Source organism: Bos javanicus, chromosome 7 (assembly GCF_032452875.1).
Source record: "Bos javanicus breed banteng chromosome 7, ARS-OSU_banteng_1.0, whole genome shotgun sequence".
Classification (NCBI taxonomy): Eukaryota; Metazoa; Chordata; class Mammalia; order Artiodactyla; family Bovidae; genus Bos; species Bos javanicus.
In genome coordinates this window covers 43,994,582-44,009,299 of record NC_083874.1, presented here as the reverse complement: position 1 = coordinate 44,009,299, position 14,718 = coordinate 43,994,582, and the positions used below count along the sequence as shown (strand labels likewise).

The 14,718-nt window shown below is 36.3% G+C and overlaps 1 protein-coding gene across 3 annotated transcripts in view; it reads left to right on the top strand.

Annotated features, from left to right (window-relative positions):
- The window catches only part of AFF4 (ALF transcription elongation factor 4), an 84,834-nt gene that overhangs the window by 46,160 nt on the left and 23,956 nt on the right, over positions 1-14,718 (top strand). For all 3 annotated transcript variants that reach the window (XM_061423477.1, XM_061423475.1, XM_061423476.1), the window contains 6 exons: positions 6,368-6,404; positions 8,122-8,170; positions 10,338-10,392; positions 10,849-10,886; positions 11,296-11,458; positions 11,927-12,844. In XM_061423477.1, coding sequence (XP_061279461.1) covers positions 6,368-6,404; positions 8,122-8,170; positions 10,338-10,392; positions 10,849-10,886; positions 11,296-11,458; positions 11,927-12,844 — 1,260 coding nt within the window. The remainder of the gene's footprint in view (positions 1-6,367; positions 6,405-8,121; positions 8,171-10,337; positions 10,393-10,848; positions 10,887-11,295; positions 11,459-11,926; positions 12,845-14,718) is intronic.

Genomic DNA, 14,718 nt, shown 5'->3' with positions numbered 1-14,718 from the left:
TGGGGTCGCGAAGAGTAGGACACAACTGAGTGACTTCACTTTCACTTTTCACTTTCATGCATTGGAGAAGGCAATGGCAACCCACTCCAGTGTTCTTGCCTGGAGAATCCCAGGGACGGGGGAGCCTGGTGGGCTGCCGTCTATGGGGTCGCACAGAGTCGGACATGACTGAAGCGACTTAATAGCAGCAGCAGCAGTACAACCTTTAACATAAGTCTAATAAAATTTTATTAAAAACTTCTTCTGTTGTTTCTCCCAGTGTTGTCCCTTTGTTTAAAAACTTGGTCTTTTTATTGCAAAGAAAATGACTGAAATCCAGTACAAAGAGAGCACAGAGAAAACAGACTAAAACGCATTCCTTTGTCAGGAAACACTATTGAAACAGACTTAGAAAGCAAAACTAAAGATTTAAGAATCAAGTATTAGAATAAATCATGCAGTGTACAAAGTTAGCTCTATATAGATGAATGAAAGTGTAGGTGCTTCTAGTACTAGTATCAATTTAAGATATTGTTTGCCTCTCTTTTCAGTTAGGTGTGTGTGTGTTAGTCCCTTAGTGGTGTCTGACTCTTTGAGACCCCATGGATTGTAGCCCGCAGGCTCCTCTGTCCATGGAATTCTGCAGGCAAGAATACTGTAGTGAGTTGCCGTTTCCTCCTCCAGGGAATCTTCCCGACCCAGGGATCAAACCTGGGTCTTCTGCATTGCAAGCATATTCTTTACCATCTGAGCTACCAGGCTCCTGGTAACTTCAGTTATAAAATACTTGAAAATCTATTTTTGTGTGTGTACCACTCAAAGAAAGATATAACAGAGAAAAGTTAAGTCTTAACGTATAGATAATTTCTCCTCCCCCTTCCTTCATGGAGAACCGATGTGGCACTCCCAAATACTTTTTATATTAACCCAGAAGGTCACTGATTATTTGTTTAATGACAGTAAGAGTTGGTGCACTTAAAAGTGATTTAGATACATCCCTGGTGGCTCAGACGGTAAAGCATCTACCTGCAATGACCCAGGTTTAGTCCCTGGGTCAGGAAGATCCCCTGGAGAAGGAAATGGCAACCCACTCCAGTACTCTTGCCTAGAAAATTCCGTGGATGGAGGACTCTGGTGGGCTATAGTCCATGGGGTTGCAAAGAGTCGGACACGACTGAATGACTTCACTTTCACTTTCCCTTCCTTTCTGTCCCTCCCTCCCTCTTCTCCTTCCCTCCATCCTTCCTTTTTCCCTTTCCCCTCCCTCTCTTTCACATGTAAGTCCCAAATAGATCAGATCTTTTCATAGCATATTTAAAATGATAATAATAAATTAAACCAAAAAAAAAATAAAATAAAATAATAAATTAAACCCTCTTCTTAGAATAAAAGTGATGTCCTAACAATGAATGAAAAAGTAACTGCCTCAAGTTAGGAAGGCAGTGTTTTAAAAATAATGTCATCACTATGTATTTCCATTGTTATTTATTTATAGCTGCTCTAGGTCTTTGTTGCTGCACACAGACTTTCTCTAGTTGTGGTGCATGGATTTCTCATTATATTGCTGTGGCTTCTCTTTTTGCGGAGCACAGACTCTAGGATATAGGGGCTTACGTTGCATGTGAAATCTTCCTGGACAAAGGATCAAACCTGGGCCACCTGCCTTGGCAGGTGGATTCTTAACCACTGAACCACCAGGGAAATCCTGTATTTTTTATTGTTGTTAAAAACTGTGATGATTGTCATATGTGCAAGCTTTAAAGACTTGGAAACGGAATTTTCTAACTTCAGTGAGTTTTGAACCCATTTCCTAAAAATACTAAACCATAACCTTTTATTTTCTTGAGAAATTGTTTTGTGTCAGTGACCATTGGAAATTTATTAGCTAAATTTCAACAGAAACTTTTGCATATTAATCTGCAAGATTGAAATTTTGGTATCATGATTTAGTCAGTATAGCATCTCTTCCATTTGTCTAGCTGTATCTTTGTGATACCCAGTGGAACAATTATCAAACCAGTTTTAGTGTCAGACTGTACTTTTGTGTGTATGTAAGGAAAGCATTGTTGCCATTGATAAATACAATTTAAAAATTACTCTATTATTTTATCCGAGCCCTTTAAATTTTTAATATTTTGGTCTTGCATAATATATACTAGTTAATAATGCAAATGGCAACCCATTTCAATATTCTTGCCTAGAAAATTCCATGGACAGAGAAGCTTGATGGGCCACAAAAGTCAGGAGCAACTGAGCACACACATATTTGGGAGATACAAATGCAAAAATGTCTTAGTGGTGGGGAGTACATGATCAAAAAAGCTTGGAGACCAGTATCTTTAAGCTGTGGTCATCTCATATTTGCACCACTGAAGTCATCTCCTGACAAAAATATCTACTTCCACTCTAGATTTCTCAAAGCTGTTCTCTACTTAATAGCCAAAGTAATCATCACAGTATGCAGATGTACTCGGATAATTCTTCAGCGTAGTAAACTGCACACACACACACACACACACACACACACACACAAATCTTTAATATGGTTATAAAAATCAGCTATGTGATTTAGCCTCTCTGGTCCTGAGTTTAATTTCTTAACCCTCTTCCTTCTATACCTTTTCCTCTCATGGGCTGCCTAGAAGTTCTTTATACTAGCTATGCTCTTATTTTTTCTTGCCTTTACACATGCTTTTCTGTCTACCCTGAACACTTATGTTTCTCATTCTTTCCCAGTCTACTTCCTACATATCCTTCAAATTTCCTCCTGAGCAGTACCTACTCAGGAAATCCTTTGCTCATTTTCTTGGTCAGGGGTGTATGTGTGTATGTGTATCTGTATGTTTGTTTCTCATGTACACATGCATGCACACACACCTAATAATAATATAATTGTTATTTTTATATTACTTTATAATACTGTGCAAGCATTTGCCCTTTGTTGTACTTAACACAGTTGCTATTTTATCTTGATTTGCATGAGGAGTTGCAAAAATACTCATTGATATTAAGTTCCATGAAGACAAAGGCCATGTCAGTTTTTGCTTATTGTGTTTTTCCAGTACTTAGATATGAGAGTGAATGTGTATCAAGGAGTTTGGGTTTCAGCTTTAGGAAAAAGGAAGAGCCATTGTACGCTCTGTGAAAAATAAGGGAGTATTAATGATATATACTAAGACTTGGACTTTAGAAAGGTCAACTAGAGGCTGCAGGAAGATCCATTAGATGACCATTGTAAATGAAGAAAGGTGAGAATCTACGTCTTTGCAGTACAGATGTAGAGGAGAGGGGGTTGCATATAAGTAGATGGTCTAGACAGAATCCAGTCATATTTGCTTATTTATTTTATAGGTTTTGTGTTTTTTTAGGCCACCTGTGTGGCATATAAGATCTTAATTCCCCGAACAGGGACGAAACTCATGTCCCCTGCATTGGAAACATGGAGTCTTAACCACTGAACCACCAGGGACGTCCCTCCAGTTGCTTTTGGTCACTTAGCTGACTGAGTATTGTCAGAGGTGAGAAAAATGAATCAAGAGACTACTTAAAAGCTTAGGTTATTAAACTGTTAGACCATTTACCAGGTAAATGAGTATAAGACAATTAGTCATTCAAGGCTGGGTAGAGAATTCTTTTCATGTAAAAAAATAAATGTTTTGTTTGTCTGTGCTGGGTCATAGTTGAGACATGCAGGATCTAGTTCCCTGACCAGGGATTGAACCCAGACCCCCTATATTGGGGGCGCAGAGTCCTAGCCACTGGACCACCAGGGAAATCCTTCTTTTCATTTTTAATAAGATTCACAGGAATGACCTCTTGGTCACTGATGTATTTAAAGACTTTTTTAGAATAGCTTTGTTGAAATAGAATTCACATATCATGCAAATCACCCATTCAGAGTATACAGTTAAATGGTTTTGAGCATGTTTATAGATATGTGCAGCCATTATAGCAGTGAATTTTAAAACATTTTGGGAAATCTGTGGTGATCCAATGCTTAGGACCCTGCATTTTCACTGACAAGGGCCCGAATTCAATCCCAGGTCTGGGAACTAAGATCCCACAAACCATGTGGCATGGCCAAAAAGAACTTTTTTTTAATGTTTAGAACATTTTTATCACCTCAAAAGGAACCTCCCTACCATTTAGCTATCAACCTTTTTCCTTCTGTTCCCCTCCCAGTCCTACCCAACCAATATGTCCTCTGTATTGATTTCCCCTTTCTGGACATTTCATGTAAATGAAATCATATCATATATTGCATATCTCTTGCAACTGGATTCTTTCTCTTTGCATAATATTCAAGGTTCTTCCACATTGTAGCATGTATCAGTTCCTTCATTCTTTTTTATGGTCAAATAATAATCCATTGTTTAGAGATATATCATTTTGTTTCTACATTCATCACCTGATGGAGGGCTTCCCTAGTGATGCAGGAGATGCAAGAGGTGCAAGTTTGATCCCTGGGGCAGGAAGATCCCCTGGAGAAGGAAATGGCAACCCATTCCAGTATTCTTGCCTGAAGAATCCCAGGGACAGAGGAGCCTGGTGGGCTGCAGTCTACAGAGTCACAAAGAGTCGGACATGACTGAGTGTCTAACACAACAACAGCTGATGGAAATTTGGGTTGTTTTGGGCTTTTGGCTACTATGACTAATACTTCTGTAAACCTTTGGGCACAATTTTTTGTGTGGACATGTTTTCATTTCGCTCGGTTATACCTGGGGCAGAATTGCTGGATCATGTTGTAACTCTAATGTTTAATTATCTGAGGAACTGCCAGAATGCTTTCCAAAACAGCTAGATGTACCATTTAGTATTTCCCATTAGGCTTTCAGTTTCTTCACATTCTTATCAATACTACGGTTATCTATCTTTTTGATTCTAGTCATCTTAGTGGGTATGAAATGATATCTCATTGTCAATTTGATTTGTATTTCCTCCCAATAACAAATGAAGTCAAACATCTTTTCATATGCTTTCTGGCCACATTTCTCGGGAAAATGTATAGTCAGATCCTTTACCCAGTTTTTTCATTGGGTTACTTGACTTTCAGCATTGAGTTATAACAGCTTTTTATATATTGTAGATACCAGTCTCTTATCAGATATATGATTTGCAAATATTTTCTCCCCAGTTTGTATGTTGTCTTTTCGCTTTCTTGATGGTATCCTTTGAAGCACAAAAGTTCTTAATTTTTATGAAATCCAATTTATCTATTTCTTTCATGTCGTGTGCTTTTGGTGTCATATATAAGAATCCTTTGCCAAATCCAAGGTTATTAAGATTTGGCACTGCATTTTCTTCTAAGAGTTTGTAGTTTTATCTCTTAGATTTAGCTCTTCGATCTATTCCAGGTTGTCTGTGGTAAGGAGCCGACTTCATTCTGTATGACTCTTCACTTGTCCTAGCATCTTTTGTTGAAGAGTATTCTCTCTGTGTTGGATGGTCTTCACACCCTTGTTGAAAATCAGTTGACAGTTGATGTAGGTTTAAAGTATTTTTAAACAGCAAAACTATATTTTAGCTTTGATACTGTTTGGATTTCTCTTTCACAGATAATTCTGTCATTCTTAGAAGATTATACTTTTAAGTAAGCTTTTGAAGAGAATAGGGATGTTTGTGTGATCTTAGTGTACTGCAATGTGTACCACAGACTTAACCTAGAAAAATGTACAACTTGCACTTGTGAAATAGCTGTTCTCGTCTTGAAAGTTGAGTTTGAAAAGTTTCTTTCCTGGACATTTTGGCTTTCTTTTTACTGATGCTTGCTGAGTGCCAGACACATTGCTAGTATAGGGCTTACAAAGAAGTATGTAAAATGAGTATGGCAAATCTCTTCCTCAGGTTGCTAATTATAAGATATTGAGAGCAGGGAGGGGGAGTAAAATGACATGGGAATAACTGTGAAGGGGTTACTAGTCCATAATAGGGGTATCTTTTGAGTATATATAATTTGCATAACTATTTTCACTTTAATATATCATTATTAGTATTCTTTAAAAAATAACATTTTCTTAAGACCAAGAATTAAATTAGGATATGAGTGCCAAGGATGCTGCTAAAAACAAATGATAAAAGAAAGACTGTTACATAGATTGGTACTTTTCTGTATTAAGCTCTGGGAAGCTCTACTACTGACCATTGAATTGGTGAAGTTGATCAGATGGAATCATTAAATTCTTTTGGTTTTTTTTTTTTTCTTTTATGCATTCTTTTTTTGTTTGTCTTTGTTTTGTTTTTGCTTTTGTCTTTTATGCATTCTTAGTAACTCAACAGAATCTTCCATTGAATTAGTTGGAATTGAGTAGTTTAATGTGAAGTATTTTTCTCTAATGAAACTTTTTGTCTTAATGTCACTGTATAATTTTATGTCTCTTTTTCTCAGGAGTCTCAGCAGTCCAGTTTTGGCCCTGGAGAACAAAGTGAGTATTTCTTTTCCTCTTGGTTTTTATATTAAGCTGTTTATTTCACATTCATTTCTCGTGGTCACATCATATGTTTCTTTAATAATTCTTTTGTGTATCTTATCCCAGTATTTATGATCTGATGATTAGTAATGGGTTGAACTGAATCTTAGCTTAAAAAATGAAGAATTATAAATCACTCTGTATCAAAATAAGCTATTTTTATTAAGTATTTGAACTAATAGTTTAGAGCTCATGAGTTCAATTTGATGGCCACCTCATATCCCCAAGAGCCATTCTATTCTTTCTGGGTCTTTTTCGCTGGGAGGAAAGTCTGATGTCTGCTACAAAATCCCTGTCTACCTCCACTCTCTTGGCCTCAGAAGAACTTGAGGGGAAGAGAGCTTTGGGGAGTTTCATTGTGGTTCCACGAGTTGATGGCTGTATGAATTGGTAGTGGTAAGGTCAGGAACCTTGCAAATGTTGGGACTTCACCATAAAGCTCGCTAAAAAAAAAAAAAAAAAAAAATGTTCTTTTTCCAAGAGCAGTAACTTCTCAGATATATTTACTCTGGTAATAAGCTATTTAGAGAGATTAAAATGTGGAGCTTTTTTAGTCCTTAGTTTGTTGACTTTAGTGATCTTAAAGCAGAGGTCCATTTTTAAGGTTAACAAATCTTATGTAACTATTTCTTTGTTCTGTCTTAAAGCTACAGATAGGAAAAAAGGACCCAGCATTATAGATACATAGTAAATAACTACCTGTAGGCCAGAAAGTATTCATTTTCTCTTAAAATCTTTTAAAAGTATCTCCTTACCTCTACTCCTCTTCCCCCATTCTCTCTGCCCATAGCTAACTATTGGCAAATGGGACCATAAGCTGCACCTACTCTTTATTACCTGTGTTTTTCACTTAATTTATTTTAGAACTGTCTTTATATCAGTATGGGCTTCCCTGGTGGCTCAGACAGAATCTGCCTGCAAGGCAGGAGACCTGGGTTTTTGATCCCTGGTTGGGAATCAACCAACCAGGTTGATTTGATCCCTGGTTGGGAATCAACCAACCAGGTCAATCAATCAACCAATTGGGATCTTCCCAATCTGGGTTGGGAAGATCCCCTGGAGGAGGGCATGACAACCCACTCCAGTATTCTTGCCTGGTGAATCCCTATGGACAGGGGAGCCTGGTGGGCTAGAGTCCATGGGGTCGCGAAGAGTCGGACACAACTGAGCAACTAACTGTCACTTTTTTTTTTAATATCAGTATAAAGCTTTAGTTCATTCTTTTTAAAAACAAAAATGTGTTATATTGTTGAAACTATCCTAATGTATTTATCTAGTCCCCGTAGATGGGCATTGGTTTCCAGTTTTGCTGTTGCAAACCATGCTGTAATAAACTGTGTGAGTGTTTATTTGTGTGTATGTATTCCTCCAGATGTAGTGTAAATTCATTTCCTTTTAACTGCTAGGTCAGTGGATATGTGCATTTACAGTATTGGTAAGATAATATCATCAAATTGCCCTCCAGAAAGATTGTATGAATTTACAGTCCTACCAATAATATGTGACATGCCTGTTTCCACCAATATTTCATATTATGTACATTAAAGTGTTACCAATGTGATGGATGAAGAATTATATCCCATCGTTTTTATTTCTTTGAGGTTATATAGACATTTTAAAATATAAATAGCCATACTATAGTTGCTGATGTGTGCATTCTTTTTTGCTCCAGAAAGATATAATCCTTCTTCTAAAACTTCAAATGCACACCAGTCTAAATCGTAAGTTTATTGCTTAATAAGTTTAATGTTTGTCTTTTTTTTGCTCAAAATCTAACTTGTAGTATCTGGATATCTAGAACACTTAGAAATATGTGTTTAATCTTTTAAGGCACGGGTAGGCAAACTTTTATGTAAAGGACCACATAGTGAAATATTTTATTAGACTTTAGGGTCCAGATGGTTTCTGTCTCAACTACTCAATTTTGCTGTTGTACCATAAAAGCAGCCAGAGACTATGGGTGTGGTTATGTTCCAGTTAAAACTTTCTTTTTACAAAATAGGCCTAGATTTGGCTTGTGGGGCCATAGTTTACATACCCCTGCTCTATGATTACACTTTTTTCTTATCTTTCAGAAGTGTTTGTGATGCTAGTTTGTTTAAAAAAACAAAAAAACACGTAAAAAAAATACAGGATTCTTCTTAGTAAAACCCTCCATTTGACCACAAAATTTAGAATATTAAAGCAGCATAGTTCATACTGTCCGTGTTGTTTTCCTACTTTTATTTTATAGGTAGACCCAGAAATATGTATCAAAATGTAGTAGAGTGGTATATTGGATGATAATAAATTCCAACTTACAGAATGAACTTACTACTGAATTCCTGAGACCACAAGTTAATTCAGTAATTGAAACAAAATTCTAAAGAAAGTGAATAACCAGTATAACCACAGTCTGTACTGATAACCTCAGCCTCTTCAGCTGAACATAGTGGGAATTGAGTGAGAATGAAAATACATGAATACAAGAAATTTCACCTGACTGTTGAAGAGTTCAAATTATGTAAATTCCTATTTATTATATTTATTCATGTGCAGAAAACCAATGGGAGCTTACCATATATGTGCAGATTACTTTGGTTTCTGAGGGAACAAGAGCATCCAGTACCTTAAGCAGTATGGTAAAAGCTTTGACATATTCATATGTGTAAACAGGTTCATTGACCTGCCATTATTAAATCATAAGGGCTGAGAGAATTCAGAGTAAGCACATTTCTTTATAGGAAATCAGTCATAGAGATGTACTGAGACCTTGACCAAAAGAAGACCTTTTTATCTGTCCCACTTATTTGGTCATCCTTAGATTTCATAGTTCTATAATCATCTGGTTACTTTGTATCAACATGGTCATTTATGTGAAACTCTGAACTTGGGGTCAGATTTAGAAACTCAGATTAAGTTTTGAGGGGACAATATTAGTAGTAGTAGGAGTGAAAGAAGATTTCCTTTCCATTGATTGGAGACTGTCAGGAAATTTTGAGAAGAAAGGTAATGTAACTAGTGGTGATAGAAATCAAACATTTTCTAGTTTTCCCTAAGGTTTGTGTTAATTTTTCCTTTCTTATAAAAAGGCAAGGAGTGTTTTGTGATTCCTTACTCAGTTTTTAATTTTGATTTTGATTCTGTGGCCTTAAGGAAAATTTAAATCTATAATTTTACTTTTAAAAACTAATTCCAGGAACTGTTAACTTAAAGTATTTATTTGTGTTTTTTAAACAGTTGATTTGAATTTTTATTAAGAAAGATTTGGACTCTGGAGTTATTTTTAATTCATATATGGTTATTTCTCTTGTATAACCAAGGTTCTTGCCCAAAATTGTACATCTGCAAAGAGCACTCATCTTTCATAGCAAGGCATTTACGAACTAGCACTTTGTGTGTTCTGGTTTTCACAATTACCCAAGTGTACATATCTCTTCATAAAACCTTGGGGATAGTGAAAGAGAATTGCTGATGCTTTCATTTTATCTTCCTTCTTTTTGAGAGTCATATTCCTCTAGTGGACTGTTGGGTATGAGTATGGTAATTTGTTTTAATAATGAATGAGTTTGTGTATTTGCAATTAGAGAAAAATTACAGATAACAGAAGTGAGTATAGGAGTTTGTGGCAGGTAACTTTTATTTATAGAAAACAAAGATGAATATTTTACTTATGGAAAAGTTAGAGCTTCCAAAATTGAAATTGTTAAATTTCATCTTTCTCAGTTTTTTACTCTGGATATAAACCAAACCAGACAGAGTAAGACTTACTGGGTCTTTTCTTTATTTTTCAATTAAATATTTGGCTACCACGGTGATTATTTCTAGAATTATTGTAGAATATCTAATGCTCTGCTATGCCATGATGAAATTCCCCAAATAATCAGCCTTTCTGTCTTTTCCTTCTAGTATGTTAAAAGATGACTTAAAGCTAAGCAGCAGTGAAGACAGTGATGGGGAACAGGTGTGTCTGCTTAGGATTTACTAGTTTCACACAGTGTTTGTTTTTATTGTATTTTATAAGAATTATAATTGAATAATACATTTATGATCCAGGTAGTTAAGTTCATTCCTGCTTTTCTGACACTGGTATATTACAGTTTTCCACTCTGTCTTTAAACCTCCACTTTTTTCTCTTTTTTTTTTTTTTAAATGACTTTTCCTTATTACTTAGCATATATTAGAACATCCTCATGAAGCATGAGATTGTTGATAAGAAGAACTATTAACACAGCTTTTAATCTTATCCTGGCAATTCGTTATTGTTCAGGTAAAAACAGTATTTCATAAGTGTTAAGTGACCATTGATGCATATATTAGAGAAGAAAGTTTTTCTGTTAAGATTTCACATATTGTTCACATTAAGCAGATAAAGTACTATTTATTCATTTATAGATTTCCTCTCATGTTTTAATTTTAGGATTGTGATAAGACAATGCCAAGGAGTACACCAGGAAGGTAGGCATCCTTTTATTTTTTGTTTTATTTATAGTGGAAGGGTCAATCTGATAACAGTGTGTAGTGATAGAGTAATTGACCTTATAAAGTAAATATTATTATTACAACTCTGTAAATTAACTAAAAATCATTGTGAATTGTGTGTTTAAAATAAATGAATTTTAGAGTATTTTGTACCCCAGTAAAGCTTTTATTAAAGGTGAGTACTAGTGGCTAATGCTGCATTTCAGAAACTTTTTAAAAGGAAGTATTTATTTCATTTATAATGAAGTTTAAGAATCATAGAATTTGAAGAGCTTAACAAATAGTAAACATTTTAAATAAAGTGGAGTGTCAACTTTGAATGCTTACAGGTTGTCATTCTGAAAAAAAAAATCTTTTGGTCATTTATATTTTTTATTTCTTTTAGTAACTCTGAACCTTCACACCATAATAGTGAAGGGGCAGATAACTCCAGGGATGATTCTAGCAGCCACAGTGGATCTGAAAGCAGCTCTGGATCTGACTCAGAGAGTGAAAGTAGTTCCAGTGACAGTGAGGCAAATGAGCCATCCCAGAGTGCATCTCCTGAGGTGAGAGGGAGCCAAGAGGGTCCCTTCTGTAGGCACTCTGAAGGCCCCTGGTGATGCCCAGTATTTACTTTGAGCTTTATTTTTGTTTCAGCCTGGTGACTCATGTTGTTTAGTTATGGTGAAAAGAAGTCTTAAATAGTATAAATTCACTGTAGCTTGATAAAATGTGGTTTAAAATCTCTGTTGGTTTCTACATTGTTTGTTTGCTTTCTGGAATTAAATGTACTGTATGCATTCCTGACAGGGCTATTTAATATTTAAAAGCTATATATATATAATAATTAGCTTATGTTCTCTTTGAAGTGATTAGAGCTATTATTATTTTTAGCCTTTTCCTTTGGTTCAGTTAGAACTATGAAAAACAAATGCTTTTGTGGTGTTAGGCATTGTGTTTTTTCCTCTTCCTTGAGATTATGAAGAAAGGAGAAAGTTTCAGTACTGAAAAAGCATACTTTCTCTGTTTTTCAGCCTGAACCACCTCCCACAAATAAATGGCAACTTGATAACTGGCTGAATAAAGTAAATCCACATAAAGTATCACCAGCTTCTTCTGTGGACAGTAATATCCCATCATCTCAAGGCTATAAAAAGGAAGGCCGAGAACAGGGCACAGGGAATAGCTACACAGATCCAGGTGGTCCTAAAGAAACAAGTTCTGCTACTCCTGGACGAGACTCCAAAACTGTCCAAAAGGGATCAGAAAGTGGGCGTGGGAGGCAAAAGTCTCCTGCCCAGAGTGACAGCACAGCACAGAGGAGAACTGTAGGGAAAAAACAACCCAAAAAGACTGAGAAGGCAGCTGCTGAAGAGCCCCGTGGAGGCCTGAAGATAGAGAGTGAAACTCCTGTAGACATGGCTACCAGCATGCCCTCCAGCAGACACAAAGCGGCCACCAAAGGCTCAAGAAAACCCAATATAAAAAAGGAGTCCAAATCTTCCCCTCGACCTTCAGCAGAGAAAAAGAAATACAAGTCAACAAGTAAATCTTCCCAGAAATCAAGGGAAATTATAGAAACAGATACCTCATCCTCAGATTCGGATGAAAGCGAGAGCCTTCCTCCTTCCTCACAAACTCCTAAGTACCCTGAGAGTAATAGGACTCCCGTTAAACCCTCCTCAGTGGAGGAAGAAGATAGCTTTTTTCGGCAACGAATGTTCTCTCCTATGGAAGAGAAGGAACTTCTTTCACCCCTCAGTGAGCCTGATGACAGGTATCCACTTATTGTGAAGATTGACCTGAATCTCTTGACTAGAATACCAGGAAAGCCTTACAAAGAAACAGAGCCACCCAAGGGGGAAAAGAAAAATGTGCCAGAAAAGCACACAAGAGAGGCTCAGAAACAAGCCTCAGAGAAAGTTTCCAACAAAGGCAAGAGGAAACATAAGGTTTGTAATGGGTTTTTTATTGTTCTTGTTGTTGTGTGAACATCGTCCTCTAAAATGCAGTGGAAATCTCATTAAGCCAAAAACTAGCTAGTTAATTCATAGCTATGAGGGAAAATAGAGGTGAGCCTAAAGCCCTGATGAGGCAACAGACACAAGAGTCTCTTGAGGACCACCGTGCCTCTCCCTGTATCCTTTAGTAAAGAATTATAGTTTCTAATTCTTTATTAAAGGTTCATTTCTTATCTGAATTTCTGATTCAGATAAGAAATGAACCAGTGCATCTGTTCATAGTGTGTGCTGGCCAGTGTAGAGGTGAGAACGAAGCAAAGATTGCAAAGTGGCCTTTACAACATTCTTAAAATTTTGGTTTTAAATGTCTTTAGTTGGGATATGTACTCTCCAGGTTGTCATACTTCATAACACTTTCTTCTGTCTTATATCCAGACCAAGTGACATGTTTTAGATTACAAATTCCAGCTAGTAAATTGACTCACCAATTTTAACATGTCCTTAAGGATTTCACCAATCCATTGTACATAGCTGTGCCACAGCGTTTCTGCTTTTTGAGACACTCATATCTGCAAGTTCAGAATTAAAAACATCTGCTGGCACATAACCAGCTCTCGTCCCTAAATAATTCCAAGATAATTTGGATTTACAGATAAAGCTTGGTATATACTTTTAAGGTCAGCTTTTTTTAAACCCAGGAAATAAGAAAATTCATGGATATCTGTGATTGGAAGATAATGGACATACAATGGAGCTGAAAAACTTACATATAGAGACAGATTTTTTGGAAAGAAATGTGATCTCTCAACTTTAGTGAGAAATCTTTAGAGGAGAGTACATTTTACTAATTTGTATTGCAGAATAGTATAATTTCCCTTGATACACATGTGTGAATGCGATTGTAAGATATTGAAAACATGAGCAGGTGAACGGGATAGCAGGTGGACTCAACAAAATCCCAGTCCCAGTTGACCCTGAGAATCTCATGTAGGAGGACAGGAGGAATATAACGTTTTCTTAAAATGAAATGAGCCTGCGGTTTTCCCTCTTTTTCCTTGGAACCACAGTACTGTGTGCTGTTGCTGATGTATCTGGACAAATGAGAATAACACTTTTTTTTTTGCATCTTCAAAAGTTGAAGATTTTTTAAAATTTGAATTTCTAGAAAACTGAAGCTTCCTACTTTCAGTACTATAGCTAAGAGGTTCCATTATTGTAGTAAAGGGATGCTTTATTCAACTGGTAAACTCTTTAGGGCTGCTGGATTCTAGAGCCCACAGCCTCACATTGGTGGACTTAGTTATAGGATTTTATATTATTCTATATAATTCATAGAAATTATATGAAATAAGAGCTTGTATATGATAGATTCTGCTCCTTAAAAAAATAAGATGTTTCTTATGGAATTAAAAAAATGGTTCTTTTATCTTTAAAAAGGTATTACAAATCTTTGTAAACTTTTTCAGACATTTAACATATAATATACTGAGTATATTTTACTCTTGTTTAAAATTTTACAATATACTTAACTTGTAATAAAAAAATCCCCTTCCTCTAAAAGGAGTGTTCCATATCTCTGTTGGAGAAGGAAATGGCAACCCACTCCAGTATTCTTGCCTGGAGAATCCCATGGACAGAGGAGCCTGGTGGGCTACAGTCCCGTGGGGTCGCCAAGAGTTGGACACAACTGAGCGACTAAGCATATCTCCTTACCTCCCCCACATTTCATTGGCATATATTCCTCACAAGTTTTTTTATATCAATACCTGTAAATGAAATTTTGATTTTATAAAATGTATATCACCAGGAAACTTAGTGATGATTATTTGCAACCCCCCACCCCCCCGCCCCAGAATGCCATACAA